Source organism: Rhinopithecus bieti, unplaced genomic scaffold, assembly GCF_001698545.2.
Source record: "Rhinopithecus bieti isolate Rb0 unplaced genomic scaffold, ASM169854v2 scaffold_4908, whole genome shotgun sequence".
NCBI classification, from domain to species: domain Eukaryota; kingdom Metazoa; phylum Chordata; class Mammalia; order Primates; family Cercopithecidae; genus Rhinopithecus; species Rhinopithecus bieti.
In genome coordinates this window covers 1,266,047-1,281,312 of record NW_016804541.1, presented here as the reverse complement: position 1 = coordinate 1,281,312, position 15,266 = coordinate 1,266,047, and the positions used below count along the sequence as shown (strand labels likewise).

General features: G+C 40.9%; 1 protein-coding gene, 1 long non-coding RNA gene and 1 pseudogene across 2 annotated transcripts in view; 1 reads left to right on the top strand and 2 right to left on the bottom strand.

The window, feature by feature from the left end:
- Positions 1–537, top strand: part of C2CD4A (C2 calcium dependent domain containing 4A) — a 4,437-nt gene extending 3,900 nt beyond the window's left edge. Inside the window, exon 3 of the mRNA XM_017869044.1 lies at positions 6–537. Coding sequence (XP_017724533.1) covers positions 6–452 — 447 coding nt within the window. The 3' untranslated portion in view covers positions 453–537. The remainder of the gene's footprint in view (positions 1–5) is intronic.
- Positions 538–8,038: 7,501 nt separating this feature from the next.
- On the bottom strand, positions 8,039–13,253 carry LOC108527651 (uncharacterized). The gene is made up of 4 exons (XR_001884876.1): positions 13,186–13,253; positions 12,180–12,248; positions 8,616–8,823; positions 8,039–8,147 (listed from the first exon to the last, which is right to left on the bottom strand). It is a non-coding gene; the product is annotated as an uncharacterized LOC108527651 (long non-coding RNA).
- Positions 13,254–14,316: 1,063 nt separating this feature from the next.
- The window catches only part of LOC108527642 (nucleophosmin-like), a 1,982-nt pseudogene continuing 1,032 nt past the window's right edge, over positions 14,317–15,266 (bottom strand).

Below are 15,266 nucleotides of genomic sequence, written 5' to 3'. Positions count from 1 at the left end.
CCCAGTCCCCGGCCCGGGCCCCCTCCGCGAGCCCGCCGTTGTCTCGGGTCCCGTTTCCCGAGCGCCTGGAGGCCGAGGGCACCGTGGCTCTGGGACGCGCCGGCGACGCCCTGCGCCTGGTCGCCGAGTACTGTCCGGGAACCCGGCGCCTCCGTCTCCGGCTGCTCCGCGCCGAGGGCCTGGCGGGAGGCGTCCCCGGGCCCCGCGCCATCCGCTGCCGCCTCAGCCTCGTCCTGCGGCCGCCGGGCACCGCGCGTCGGCAATGCAGCACTGTGGTGGGGCGCAGCCGCAAGGCCTCTTTTGACCAGGACTTCTGCTTCGACGGCCTCTCGGAGGACGAGGTGCGCCGCCTGGCTGTTCGCGTCAAGGCCTGGGACGAAGGCGGCGGCCGGGAGCGGGGCCGCCTGCTGGGCCAGGGTGAGCTGTCCCTGGGCGCCCTCCTGCTGATCTGAGGGCCCAGCCCTCCCGGGGGCGCTCTGCCAGGGGTCTCCGGACACTGACAGCCGCGTGGTACAAAATAAATGTGTATTTGTTGTTCTCATCAGGCCTGTTTCAGTCCAACACTGGCAGAGACGATTATAGATTAACTATCCCAGTAAAAGATACGATATTTTCCATAGATATCTCCAGAATTCTTTAGACAGCTATTTGCATACCATATGTACCACACACTCCTGGGAAATAATGAATCACATGAAGTGTTAGAACTAGAAAGTGTCTTGGCGATCTATATGCCCCGATCACCTCATTTTAAAATTGGCGCATTCCACAACATGCATCAAGACCATCTTGGAGCATTTACTTTTGAAGCATTTTAAGACCCCGGATAAGAAAATGAGGGCAATAGAGGTGAAGTGACTTGTCCAAGAGCAACAGTGAAGTATTAGTTGAAACTCCAGTCTGATACTCCTAGCTGTATCTTACTGGAAAACCACTGGAGAAAATGAAACCATTTTAATGTTCTACGCTTAAATAATAGTTATAATAGGCTAAGCTTGGCGGCTCACGCCTGTAATCCTGGCACTTTGGGAGGCCCAGGAGTTTGAGACCAGGCTGGGCAACATGGCTAGACTGCGTCTCCATAAAAAATAGAAAATTTAGCCGGACGAGGTGGCATGCACCTGTAGTTCCATCTACTCTGGGACTGAGGGGCAAGGATCACCTGAGCCTGGGAGGTCAAGGCTGCAGTGAGCCGAGATAGTGACACTGCACTCCTACCTGGGCAACCGGAGTGAGACCCTGTCTGCAAATAATAATAATAATAAATAGTTTTACAAGTGTTAATTTGTTAATGTCAGTCCCCAAAAGGAGGCACTGCTATGCCCATTTTACAGATGAGGATATTGAGGCACAAAGAGTAGAGTCAGAATTTGAACCTAGACAATCAGTATTTCACTCATTACTCCTACGTAGGTAATACCACAGTGTCTAAAGGGCTCGCTATTAAAGTTGCGAGAATTGTGCAGCTTCTCTCTGAAACTGTTGACTCTGAAGTTCGTGTCTACTTGCATTCCTCATCCTGCTTTTGGTGAAAAAGAAAATTGTTTGAAATGAGTAATTTATTATCTCATGCTAATAACGTCAGGCATTGAGATGAGCTGATGTGTCTAAGGGTCTGAGGAGGAAGCTAACTGGCCTCAGAATCACAGAAATGGGTGCCAGCCTTGTTGTAACCAGGTGAGCTAATCTGCTGGAATAGACAGTGGAGAGTGTACAGATTGCATGGTTTTACATCTGGCTTCTGATAATAATTCCAGATTTAACAATCCTGTTTTAGAGGATGATTTTTCCTCATCCCTTGAATTCACTGCCAGCAGGGCATTTTTTTTTCTTTATGCAAATAGGAAAATGCATCCTAAATGAGGGTTTAAAAATTGAAAACATTGAAATATACAGGATGGAGTTAAATATGACTCCATTATCTATCTGGATTCAGAAATGGTTTCTGCTTTATTTTATTTCATTTTATCTTTTAGAACCAAGGCCTCACTCTGTCACCCAGGCTGGAGTGCAGTGCTGCAATCACAGCTCACTGCAGCCTCTACTTCCTGACTCAAGCTATCATCCCACCTTGGCTTCTCAAAGTGCTGAGATTATAGGTGTGAGCCACCATGCCCGGCCAGTTTCTGCTTTTATTAAAATTGTTCACAGTTTTATCCATTCATCTTCATTAAAAATGCTATTTAGAAAAGATAAAATAAATATTATACAAAATTCGAAGAAAAAAAGAGTTTCTGTTTCAGTCACAAATTGGGGTTATTGTGATGTGTATTTATAGTGATGACCATTAAACAAATGTGAAGAATACTGTGAATTCTATAACTCTATCAAAATCAGCCACATCCAGAAGCTTGCGGTGGTTAACCAAATGAATGATGACATACAGTAGTTCAGATCTATCATGTGCTCTTCTATCTAATCAGTCATATTTCCTTGGCCCTCAAGCCAACATTCATTTTTTATGTATAACCTTCTTCATTATTTTGGAATTTTGGTAGGGTAACTACTAATAATTTCACAAATGTAGCACTTTAAAAGGAAAATAAGTGGAGAAGGAAAACAACTTGGCTATGTATAATATCATTGTGGGTTTTAATTTTGTTTTAAAATAAAAAATTGCATTGACAGTTTAAATAGCACAAGTTTTATTCCAGAAGATGTTGCAATAACTATTGTCACTAGATTATATACGTGTCATTTTATTAAGTAGATTTTTTTCATTAAAGTAAATCAATGCATTTGAGGGATCTAAATATTTTTATTGAAAAATACGTGGTGGTGATTTCCAGACAGAATCTCCATTAATGGTAAATTATGGTTGATCAAATAATCTGAGTCTCATCAAAAGGTTTTAAAGGGGCTGAGATAGAATCATAAATTATAAAATCACAAAATTTTAGAGATGAAAAGAACTTTAATAATCATTTTGTGCCCGGCACGGTGGCTCATGCCTGTAATCCCAGCACTTTGGGAGGCCGAGGCGGGCGGATCACAAGGTCAGGAGTCTGAGACCAGCCTGACCAACATAGTGAAACCCCATCTCTACTAAAAAATACAAAAAAATTAGCCGGCGTGGTGGTGCGCACCTGTAATCTCAGCTACTAAGGAGGCTGAGGCAGGAGAATCACTTGAACCTGGGAGGTGGAGGTTGCAGTGAGCCAAGATCGCGCAACTGCACCCCAGCCAGGACAACAAAGTGAAAGTGTCTCAAAAAATAAATAAATAAATAAAAATTTTAAAATAATCATTTTGTGCAAATCTATATCATAGAAGTGGACCAGAGAAGCAAATTTTAGATTGCCCCAAAGCACACAATTAGTAAAAAGAGCTGAGACTAGAACCAATCTGATTTTCATTTTGCTCTTAATGACTCTTCGACTACTAATTCCAGGAAAAGAGAAACACTGTACATCACTAATCTAATCTAATGTTTCTGCATTCAAGAAATCTTATTTGCAATACAAATGTTTGTGATAACATTAGCCTTTCTGGGGCAAATTTGAATTTCATTTACACTTTACTGCCCTCTAGTGGATCCCTCAAGTGTTTGGTCAATTGGCTCTACCTCTATCATTAGACCATTTCAACTAAAGGTCAATCTAATGCCAGGTCCCTATTTTCTTGAAGATCTTTGCTAGTATTAGATTGTAGTGAAGATTCACATTGCAAAGTAACTTAATACACCTATCTGAGAGCACAAGGTGCCAAAAATATTTTAGATTTAGATAAAGAGAGGAAAACTTTTTCCAGTAATAATGAAGTTGGGAGTGTGTGGCAATGGCATGTTATAGAAAACTGCTTTTAAAAGTTCTCATGTTTCTTCTCATCAAGCTTTAGTACTCACATCTTCTCCATAAATGATATGGCATGATCTTGCCTTTGTGGTTTAAATATCTTTTCTTTGAACATATTCAAAGAAAAGACCTACACAATAAACAGAATATGCCAGTTTAAATAGCATCAGTTGAGTAAAAATTTTAACACTGCATTGTCCACTGGTTTTACAAAGATAATGTAATCTACACCTAAAATACTAGCTTCAGTATGGCTCAGATATTCCCAGATGATAATTTCTTTGAATCTAATTTTCTTTTATACACACCTCAACAATTCACAGACTTAGTTTAACCATGGCATGTAAGAAATTGTTCTGCCTCCAGGCTTTTGAGTTCACAGATAGAGCAGATGCATGACAGCCCATGGTGTTTTCAAACCCAAGTTTTACTATTCTGTACATGCCCGTAGCAAAATCCCATCAAATTAATGTCATAGTCATTATAGGCCCATAATAAAATTCTTAGCTAGGAATTCTCCATGGCCCTACTGATTCTGTTTTCTATTACTGTAGATTAGTTCAAATTTTGTAAAATTTTATATACATGGAAAAATTAAGTATGTATTCTTTTGGGGGGAATCTGGCTCTTTTCACTCAGCATTATTGAGTGAATTATCCATTTTGTTGCCTATATCAATAGTTCATTCTTTATATTGCTGAATGGATAGGACTGTTGAATGACTAAACCCCAATTCTTTTATCCCTTTATTTGTCTGTAACTGTTTTCCTTGCACTCATTATTTGCTTCTTTTTTCCCTTCTCTTTTTCTGATTTCTCTGGTTTTAATTGAACATTTCATAGGTTTTTACTTTACCTTCCTTCTTAGCATATCAATCATAGTTCTTTTTAAAACTTCTTTAGTGGTTGCAATAGTGTTTGCACTATGCATTTGCAAGTAATCTAAATCCCTTTCAACTAACACTATACCAAGTTTGTCCAACCTGCAGTCCATGGACGGCATGCAACCCAGGATGGCTTTGAATACGGCCCAACACAAATTTGTAAACTTTCTTAAAACATTATAAGATTTTTTTTTTTTTTTGCTTATTTTTTTTAGTTCATCAGCTATTATTAGTGTATTTTATGTGGGGCCCAAGACAATTCTTCTTCTAATGTGGCCCATAGAAGTCAAAAGATTGGATACTACCACACTGTACTGCTTCATGGGCAGGTAGCTACATTATAATAGGGTATTCCCAATTCCTCCCTCCCTTCCCTTAACACATTGTAATTTATTTAATTTATCTGTTCTTTGGTGTCTGTCATTCATTTTGAAAAACTTTCATCCATTTTTACTTCAAATATTTCATTTGCTTCGTTCTCTCTTTCTTTTCCTCCCAATCACTCGTATGTTACATCTTTTGAAATCACCACACAGTCTTGGATATTCTGCTCTTTTTTTTTCTCTTTGCATTGTAGTTTGGGAAATTTCTATGGACATGTCTTCAAGTTCATTAGTTCTTTCTTTGGCCATGCCCAATTTTTAATGAAGCCATTTTAAATTTTCAACATTTCCTGTTGATTCATTTTTAAGGTTTTCCTCTCTCTGTTTACATTACCCATGTGTTCTTGCATGTTGTCTGCTTTTCCCATTCTAGCCCTTAACATATTAATTATAGTTATTTTAAATTCCTGGTCGGACAGTTCTAAAACCTGTGTCATATCTGAGTCTGGTTTTCTTGCTTTGTCTCTTCAGATTGTTTTCTTCTTGTCTCCTAGTGTGCCTTATTGAAAGCTGGACATGAATAATCCGATACTAGGAAATGAGGTAAATGTGAGGCTTTATGTTTATCTGGAGAAGTTATGCTGTGGTTGCTCTTTGCTATAGCTGTAAGTATCTGTGGCCAGTTTCCTTTAATGTCCATGTTGTTATCTCCTCTGTTGTCTTGAGTATCCCTAAGAGCACCTTCTGACATAAACTATCTGCCTTGAAACTCTCAACTGTTAGCCACTGATGTCTTGTACCGCTGTTGATATGGTGTAAATGTTGGGAAGGGAAAGCAGTCTATAACGCTATGATTAAATCTCAGTCTAGCAGTGGACCATTGTCCCTGGGTTGAGACCTTCACAAATGTTTCTTAACCTTTTTTCTCCAGGTGAGACGGGAAGGACAGCAGGGCTTAAGTTGAGGAATTGCCCCTCTCCTAAGCTCATAAGACTCTGGTAAAGTCCTTTTCTCAAGAAGAGTAGATTTTTGTTATGGAAAAATGCTTTGAGAGTATTTCAAAATGATTACTGCTAAGTTTTCTCTTAGCTCTTCACCATGAGAACCTGGTGGGGCTTCTGGGAATAACCCATGAAAGTGTACCACCTACAATAGCCTCCCCCCAACCCCAAGACTGTGGATCCCAGGAGCATCTCATGCTCACATTAGTCCATACTCAGCCTCCAGGAATTTGTCAAAATAACTATTTAGTATTCCCATCAGTTTATGGCTTCAGTAGCTTCTGCTCCAGGTAAGCTGATCTTGGCTCAACTCTCCGTGCCAGCCTGTTCCTCCAGATTTCAGGGCGGTGGTTTGCCTTGCTGTATCAAATTTCTGACAGGTCTAAGAACAGTTATGAATTTTTAGTTTGTTCATTTTTTTTTTCTTATTGTAAGAATGAGAATGACAACTTTCAAGCTCTTCACATGGTGGAGCTCATTATAAGAAAAGCTTAAAGAAGGGAGGCTGACCCTATTCGGGAAGTTAGGCTTCCAGAATCACTATCCATTCTCCTGCTAATAGATATTTAGATTATGTCCAATTTCAAGCTTTTATGAATGAAACTGCTACAAAAATTCATGTACAAGACTTTGCATGGATGTATGATTTCATTTCTCCTGGGTGAATACCTAGAGTGGAACAGCTGGGTCATTGTATGGTAGCCGTATATTTAACTTTCTCAGAAACTGACACACTCTTTTCCAAAGTGGTTGTATCAGTTTACTTTCTTACCGACAAGGTGTAAGAGTTCTGGTTGCTCAACACCCTCACCAACACTTGCACATATAAGGAACTTTTGAAGGAAACATACAGATGGTCCCCAACTTAAAAGTGTTCTACTTAACAATGTTTTGACTTCACAATGGTGTGCAAGCGATATGCATTCAATAGAGACTACTTTCGAATTTTCATGTAATATAATCATCATTATCTTGGTATAAAATATTCAGAAAATATGTGGGTCCATTAAAGAAACCTGGAATATCAAGATTTTTAAATATTCAGCGATGATTCAGTAGCTTTAGTGTTCAGTAAGAGTTACTGTGTTTCTTTCCAAAAGTCATTAATTTAGCCATTTAAAACTGATATAGATAGGCCGGGCACGGTGGCTCACTCCTGTAATCCCAGCACTTTGGGAGGCCAAGGCGAGTGGATCATGAGGTCAGGAGATTGAGACCAGCCTGGCCAACATGGTGAAATTCTGTCTCTACTAGAAATACAAAAATTAGCCAGGCGTGGTGGCATGCATCTGTAATCCCAGCTACTCAGGAAGCTGAGGCAGGAAAATCACTTGAACCCAGGAGGCAGAGGTAGCAGTGAGCCAAGATCACACCACTGCACTCCAGCCTGGGCGACAGAGTGAGACTCCGTCTAAACAGAAACAAAACCAATACAGATATAAGAGAAAAAAACATCTATCATAGAGCAGGATCAAATTTTGTGAAAGTCAATTAGGAGATAACAATTATATCATCTGAGAAAAGTCTGACTAGAGATGGGGCTTAGACACTCTCTTGCTTTTCTTCTAGGTAGGTTAATAGAGTTCACTTTTGTCAAGGAGCCGACAATCCCTCCTTTCCTTTCTTTGTTATCCTGCAGCTGGTGGAGCAGAAATATGAGCCATGTAGTGACATCAGAGCTAGAATACGGCTGCAGAGCCAGATTCGAACAGTCATTAGTCAAAGGCACCACTCCATCTACAAATCTGGAGTTGGATTGTGGGCCCTTGGGCACTCTGTAGCAACTCTACAAGTGTCATTGTCGATAACAAATTCATTTCTTAAAGAGAGTTTAAATTCAAAATCAGAGGAATGTGGGTTACAGATCTCAGCTGTCATTTATTAACTGTGTCTCTTGGTCATATGAATTAGCCTTTCTAAATGCCATCTCTTCATTAGTAGAGAGGAGTAATAAATATTACCTACCACATGAAATTTTTGTAAGGATTTAAGGAGATAATACATTAGAAGTCCTCAGCACAGTGGCTAATATTTAGAACCACTCAATAAATATTAGCTCTACCTTTTGCTTCATAATAGATGATGTTACTGGATTTCTCTTCAAGCTTCTAGCATGTTCAATGGATGCTTATCTCAGAGCCAGATCCTATAGCAAAGAGAGTTAGTAGACTAGTTATATGAGTCATTTGAGAAACATATGTGGTGCCAAAGTAAATGTTACAAACAGTACTATAGACAAGGAGTCTTAAAAGAGGGAATCAGAAAATGAGAAACATCTCAATATTTATTTTTATTTATTTATTTATTTTTGAGTCAGAGTCTCGCTCTGTCACCCAGGCTGGAGTGCAGTGGCGCCATCTTGGCTCACTGCAACCTCGACATCCCAGGTTTAAGCAATTCTCCTGCCTCAGCCTCCCGAGTAGCTGGGTTTACAGGCGCCCACCACCATGCCCGGCTAATCTTTGTATTTTTAGTAGACACGGGGTTTCACCATGTTGGCCAGGCTGGTCTCAAACTCCTGACCTCAGGCAATCTGCCTGCCTCAGCCTCCCAAAGTGCTGGGATTACAGGCATGAGCCACCATGCCCGGCCTCGACATTTATTTAATACTCACCAAATTCCTGGCACTATACCAGGACATTAAGTATTAGTTCTCTGTGCCACAGCTATGTAAGGAAGGGCTTGATAGGTAGATCATGATGCTCAGAGAAGAGCATGGCCACACAGCTGGTGAGGGGAAGGCAATGATTTAGACCCATGTAGATGTGACCACAAAGCCTCTGCTAGGCCTTGGATACCCAAAAGGTGGGTTGGACTTGCATCTGCAGAGGAAAGGGAGAAGGGCAGCCTTAGAAAAGGAACTAAGTTTTGGAGCCAAGCTAAGTAAAATGTGTTCTTAACACTGATTCTTAGGCACCCAACAGCTTCCAAGTAGCACTTCTAGGGAAGGTTTTGTTGATGAACATACTGCCACTACAGGGGATCTTTATTTGTTGACTTGTTAGCACATAAAATGAAAATATACATATCACTGTGTCTTGCAGCAATTAGAAGAGGGCAGTCAAACTTCCATTTATTCACTCATACTATCCGATTGTCCTTGAATAATACTATTTCTCCATCTTCCAAAGACATTTTTCTGCCTGGTTAATTATGTAATCAGTAGCAGGTTAAAAGTATGAGCTTTTCTGAAAAGTGGGTACATCAAATTCTTACAAATTCTTAAGCTAAAAAAAAAGACTGGTTTTGAGACAAGACAGATATATTGCTTTTTATTTTGTGTAACCCATTTTGCTAAGCTTAAAACTGAAACCTGAGAATTTCTTTACTGGAACCAAGACCCTGAAATTTAACAAATATTTACCATCCTTAAAAATCTTCAAACACTTTTAAACAACAACTTAAAGAAGTAAGTAAATCCATGAAAGATGATATAATATAATTTAAAACTACATAACTTAGAAATAACTTGCTCCTTTTTTTTTTTTTCCGAGACGGAGTCTTGCTCTGTCACCCAGGCTGGAGTGCAGTGGTGTGATCTTGGCTCTATGCAACCTCCACCTCTCGGGTTCAAGCAATTCCCCTGCCTCAGCCTTCTGAGTAGCTGGGACTACAGGCATGTGCCACCATGCCTGGCTACTTTTTTTTGTGTTTTAGTAGAGATGGAGTTTCACCATGTTGACCATGATGGTCTCGGTCTCCTGACCTCGTGATCTGCCTGCCTTGGCCTCCCAAAGTGCTGGGATTACAAGCGTGAGCCACTGTACTCGGTCTAACTTGCTCATTTTATAGATGAAAAACATGAGATCAGAGAGCAAAATAACTTTCCAGGTTTACATTACCAGTTGGTAGCATTTTCTGACTCCCAAACTAGTGTTCTTTCTGCTTTCATATACCATAATACTAACTCTACTGGTATACTACTAATTTTTTGCATTACTAAAGAACATTTTAAAAATGATCACCACCAAAACACCACCATTCTCCTGCCACTCTGATGTAAATCATTTTTGTCTTTGTTCACTACCTTCCAGTCTTCACTCATACCTATATTTATATGATCTGAACAATAATACACATCTATATACTATTTTTTCTATTTTTTATTTATGACCGTAATGTAAGAGCTGTTTACGTTGCTATTAGCCTTTGGTGTCACAGCCCTTGAGGTAGACATATAATGAATAATTATTTTCCTATAGTTGAACATTTTGTCACTTTCCCAATTTTATTTTTTTCCTTTTTTTGAGTTTTTTCTTTCTTTTTCTTTTCTTTCCTTTTTTTTTTTTTTTTTTTTTTTTTGAGACGGAGTCTCACTCTGTCACCCAGGTTGAAGTGCAGTGGCACAATCTCGGCTCATTGTAACCTCCGCCTCCTGGGTTCAAGTGATTCTCCTGCCTCAGCCTCCTGAGTAGCCGGGATTACAGGCATGCACCACAACGACTGGCTAATTTTGTGTATTTTTGGTAGAGGCAGGGTTTCACCATGTTGCCCAGGTTGTTCTTGAACTCCTGAGCTCAGGTGATCCACCCACCTCAGCCCCCCAAAGTGCTAGGATTACAGGTGTGAGCCACCATGCCCAGCCTGAATTTTTCTTAGAATAAATTCTAGGAGATGAAATTTCAGTCTCAAAACCTATAAACATTTCTATGGCCCCTATGAACATTACTATTAGAGTATTCATAAATTGGCTTTCCTAGTTGGTCACATTTTATTTTACGAAATGAAATGTGGTAAGAAAGGACTTGTGGGAGTAGGGGGTACAATTCTAAATTTCACAGGCCTGAACCTGTTTGTAGAAGGCACAATACCCACTATTTTCCCAGAGATAACGTAGGAAATGAAAGAGAGTGAGGCTGGCTTGGTTACAATGGTAAGTAACAGCTATTATTGCTATGGATTAATGCATATTACGAACTCTATCTGAAGGAATTTGGTGGTCTGGACTTTTAGTGAGCAAAGACTCCCTTTCTCAAGACATCGAGATATAGTTTACAACAACCGCCTCCAAACAGCAAAAATTCTATTGGCACTGGGGTTTAAAAAACATACTGCCTTTAAAAATTGGTTTGTTAGGTGCCCAGTTAAATGCCCAGGAGAGAGAACTGAGAGGAAAATTTCGCTCAAATGCATCAAACTCAGTCTTAAATTACTGAGAGGATGGCTAACATGGTGAAACCCCGTCTCTACTAAAAAATACAAAAAACTAGCCGGGCGAGGTGGCGGGCGCCTGTAGTCCCAGCTACTCGGGAGGCTGAGGCAGGAGAATGGCGTAAACCCGGGAGGCGGAGCTTGCAGTGAGCTGAGATCCGGCCACTGCACTCCAGCCCGGGCGACAGAGCGAGACTCCGTCTCAAAAAAAAAAAAATTACTGAGAGGAGAATAAACTAATTTCATGCAAATATATTTTTAGACTTACACTTTTTATACTGAATTTTCATTATGAATGTGATTAATGTATTTTCCATTACCATATTTAGCCAAGAAGGTTTTGTGCAATTATGATTCCATTTGTATAACTTGTAGACTTTGGCAAGCAGTGAGGTGGAGGAGTGGGTATGCATGCTAGCAGATTTGGGATATCCTTTGTGGACACTGTCATAGAAGAAAAAGTGTTTGAATACTACAAATTTGAAGTAAATGGTCAGATAATTCACAATCATGAATTAAGCTGCCACCGAGGCAGACCCAACAATATTAAATTACAATGTCAACAGTATTGTGGAAACGCTCTGCTTTCCAAATACCAGAGTAAATTCAGCCCTAAGAAAGTTAGCCACAGGTGTTTATTGAGCACTCAGTACGACCTCAGCCGCTGCGTCAGGCACCTTGGGGAGACTGACAAGCAGCATGTTTCATGATGTTGAAGAAAGAGTGACGACAAGGAATAGGAGACATGAGTTATCATTCTGACTTTGTGCTCCATGAGTAAATGACTTCCTCTTTGGGTCTTAATTTCCTCTTTTGGAAAACGAGAAGATTAACATAGATCCACCATAGCCGGTAGGTTTTATCTCAGATATAATACCACTGAACTTATAGTGACTGCCTGGAGTGCTGTGATGAAAATAATCCTAAGGCAAGGTGTGGGCTTAGGAGGACAACACTCTTCAATAACATAGCTACGTCTCTATGGGTTCACAATGGAGCGGGAGTACATGTGCTATTACTTACTGACCTTGGTCTCATGAACTCAGCAGCTCTGATATTTGTTGACGTTAATGAAGACAAAATTCTTGCCTAAAATCTGGGTTGGGGAGATAAGACCAATAACCACAAATTACAGTGAATAATCAAGATAAAATAAGTATAAGGGCTAATTTTTTCAGTAAATATGATAAATATCAAAACCAGAAAAAAAGAAGATCAATAAAGACTTGAGTAGTTAAGGATATTTTCTTGGAGGAAAAAAACATTTCAGCTGAGACTTAAGACCAGGGCATGATAATAATATGAGTACTAAAACAATACTAAATACTGAAAAGATAATGTAAATATTTATAATTATATAGCACTTTAGAGTTTAAGAGGCTTTCAAATGTGTTTTATGCTTTCAGAATGTTTTGTAATTTACGGTGTTCATAACCATTATAACACTTAATCTCAGAATAATCTGAGAGGTAGGCATCATTGGCCCTATCTGATAAATGAGGAGTTTAGTAAAGTTAAGTGACTTATTCAAGAAATGTCACAAAGTTAATAAGGGGCATAGTTTATAAAAGACCTAGAGTCCAAACCTGGACTAAGGTAGGTCTATCAGTCAGGGTTGAACGTAAAAACAAAGTAAGTGTTCACTAATTCAGAAAGACTGATTTCTATATAACCATGGTAACGAGAAGTCACCAAAACTGATTTTAAACCTGTTCTATTGATCAACGACTTGTCTCAGTGACTGCTTTTGCAAGCCAACCAATCAGTGTCAACCCTCACTTCTACATGTCAGCCAGGCAGGATGGACTCATTTCAATAAACATGCCTCTGAGTGCCAATCAACAACAGTCTCAGAGAGTGCTTCTGCAGATATTGTCAACACATTTATGTCTCTAAATGTCCTCCAATCCCTGAAATCCATGCTTCCCCAGAGCCTTATATAATATTAGCAGAAGGTTCTGCTCAGAGAGAATGTGCCTGACTAACATAGCTCTCCCTTTCAATAGTAAGCAATACATTTACTTCCCACTCACCCCAGATATTGAGTGCTGGTCTCATCACCCTTTGACAAGGTCAAGTCATGAAAACAGAAACCACTCTGGGTATTTCAAACAAAGTCAATAGAATGAATTGCTTACACAGGGTTGGAAGGACTGTGACAGCACAAAAGGGACCGTGAGGTAACCCACAGATTAATAGCTCTAGGTGAGCAAAAAGCTTATAAACTATTGGTGAAATGAAAATGTGTACTCAACTCATGACAAGCCTTCTTTCAGGCACTGCTCTATGGGAAGGAACAAGACAAATGAGGCCCTGGCTTTCATGGGGTCCACATCCTAGGTAGGGTTAAAGATAGACAGTGTAGGCCAGGCGCGGTGGCTCATGCCTGTAATCCCAGCACTATGGGAGGCCGAGGCGGGCAGATCACCTGAAGTCAGGAGTTTGAGACCAATCTGGCCAACATGGTGAAACCCTGTCTCTACAATACTCTTTTGTATTGTCTCTAGAAAATACAAAAATTTGCTAGGCGTGGTGGTGCGTGCCTGTAATCCTAGCTATCAGGGGGCTGAGGCAGTAGAATCGCTTGAATCCAGGAGGCAGAGGTTGCAGTGAGCCAAGATCATGCCATTGCACTCCAGCCTGGGCGACAAGAATGGAATTTCATCTCAAAAAAAAAAAAGATGAAGAGTCTAAACATAAAGCAAGATAAACAAGGGAAATTCACATGCAGTCACATGATGACAATACAAGAGACTGAGATGATGGAGACTGGGGGTCAGGCAAGGCCTGTCTCAGTAGATGGAGCTCATGCTAGGCAGCTCAGGGCCACTCTGCCAGGCCTGGGGCCAGAGCATCTAGGCAGAGGGAACCATCACTATGAATGCCCTGACCACTGGTACCAGAAAAGGTTTTGTGCTCTTCCCTGTCACCAGTCCTTCTGTGTCAAACTGTTCATTCCTAAACACCAATCTCACTGAAATAAACATTAGCTACATCTTTGTGAAAGCTTTTCTTTCTTTTTTCTTCAAATACTGGGTGTATTCCACATGTTTAGTTTTGTCTTCTCACGATTTCCATGTCTGACCATCACTACTACCATGTCCCGTAGTAACATTTCACACATACTTAAAACCAAGCAAAGGGCAGAGTTCTACCTTTAAATACTAAACAGGTGTTTTAGACAACACATTCTCGGCGATGGAATCCAGACATTTCTCAAACATGGTAGGGAAAGTTCTCACCCTGCATTATAAAAAGGACAGCCAGATATCAACTGTTACACAATGAAATAAGATGAAAAAATATGAACAACCTGTTTAAACTATTCTTAAAGAGGCTTCCTCCACTGCCAGAGATCTCAAATAGCCTCCTGGTCAGTCACCCGGAAGCAATTCTTCACATAACTGATGAACTTGGCCTCCACTTTGGGAAGAAAACCACCTTCATCGGCCAGGTGAGGTGGCTCAAGACTGTAATCCCAGCACTTTGGGAGGCCAAGACGGGCAGATCACGAGGTCAGGAGATCAAGACCATCCTGGCTAACACGGTGAAACCCTGTCTCTACTAAAAAAAATACAAAAAACTAGCTGGGCGAGGTGGCGGGCGCCTGTAGTCCCAGCTACTCGGGAGGCTGAGGCAGGAGAATGGCGTGAACCCCGGAAGGCAGAGCTTGCAGTGAGTTGAGATCCGGCCATTGCACTCCAGCCTGGGCGACAGAGCGAGACTCTGTCTCAAAAAAAAAAAAAGAAAGAAAGAAAACCACCTTCATCTATTCTTGCTTGCATTTTTGCTTTAATGTCTTCTACAGAACTAAGTCGTTTTGGTGTTTTAAAAGTTTTTTCTTAGGCCGGGCGCAGTGGCTCACACTGTAATCCCAGCACTTTGGGAGGCCGAGGCGGGCGGATCACAAGGTCAGGAGATCGGGATCACGGTGAAACCCCGTCTCTACTAAAAATACAAAAAAAAATTAGCTGGCGCGGTGGCAGGCACCTGTAGTCCCAGCTACTCAGGAGGCTGAGCCAGGAGAATGGCATGAACCTGGGAGGCGGAGCTTGCAGTGAGCCGAGATTCGGTCACTGCACTCCAGCCTGGGCGACAGAGCAAGACTCCCGTC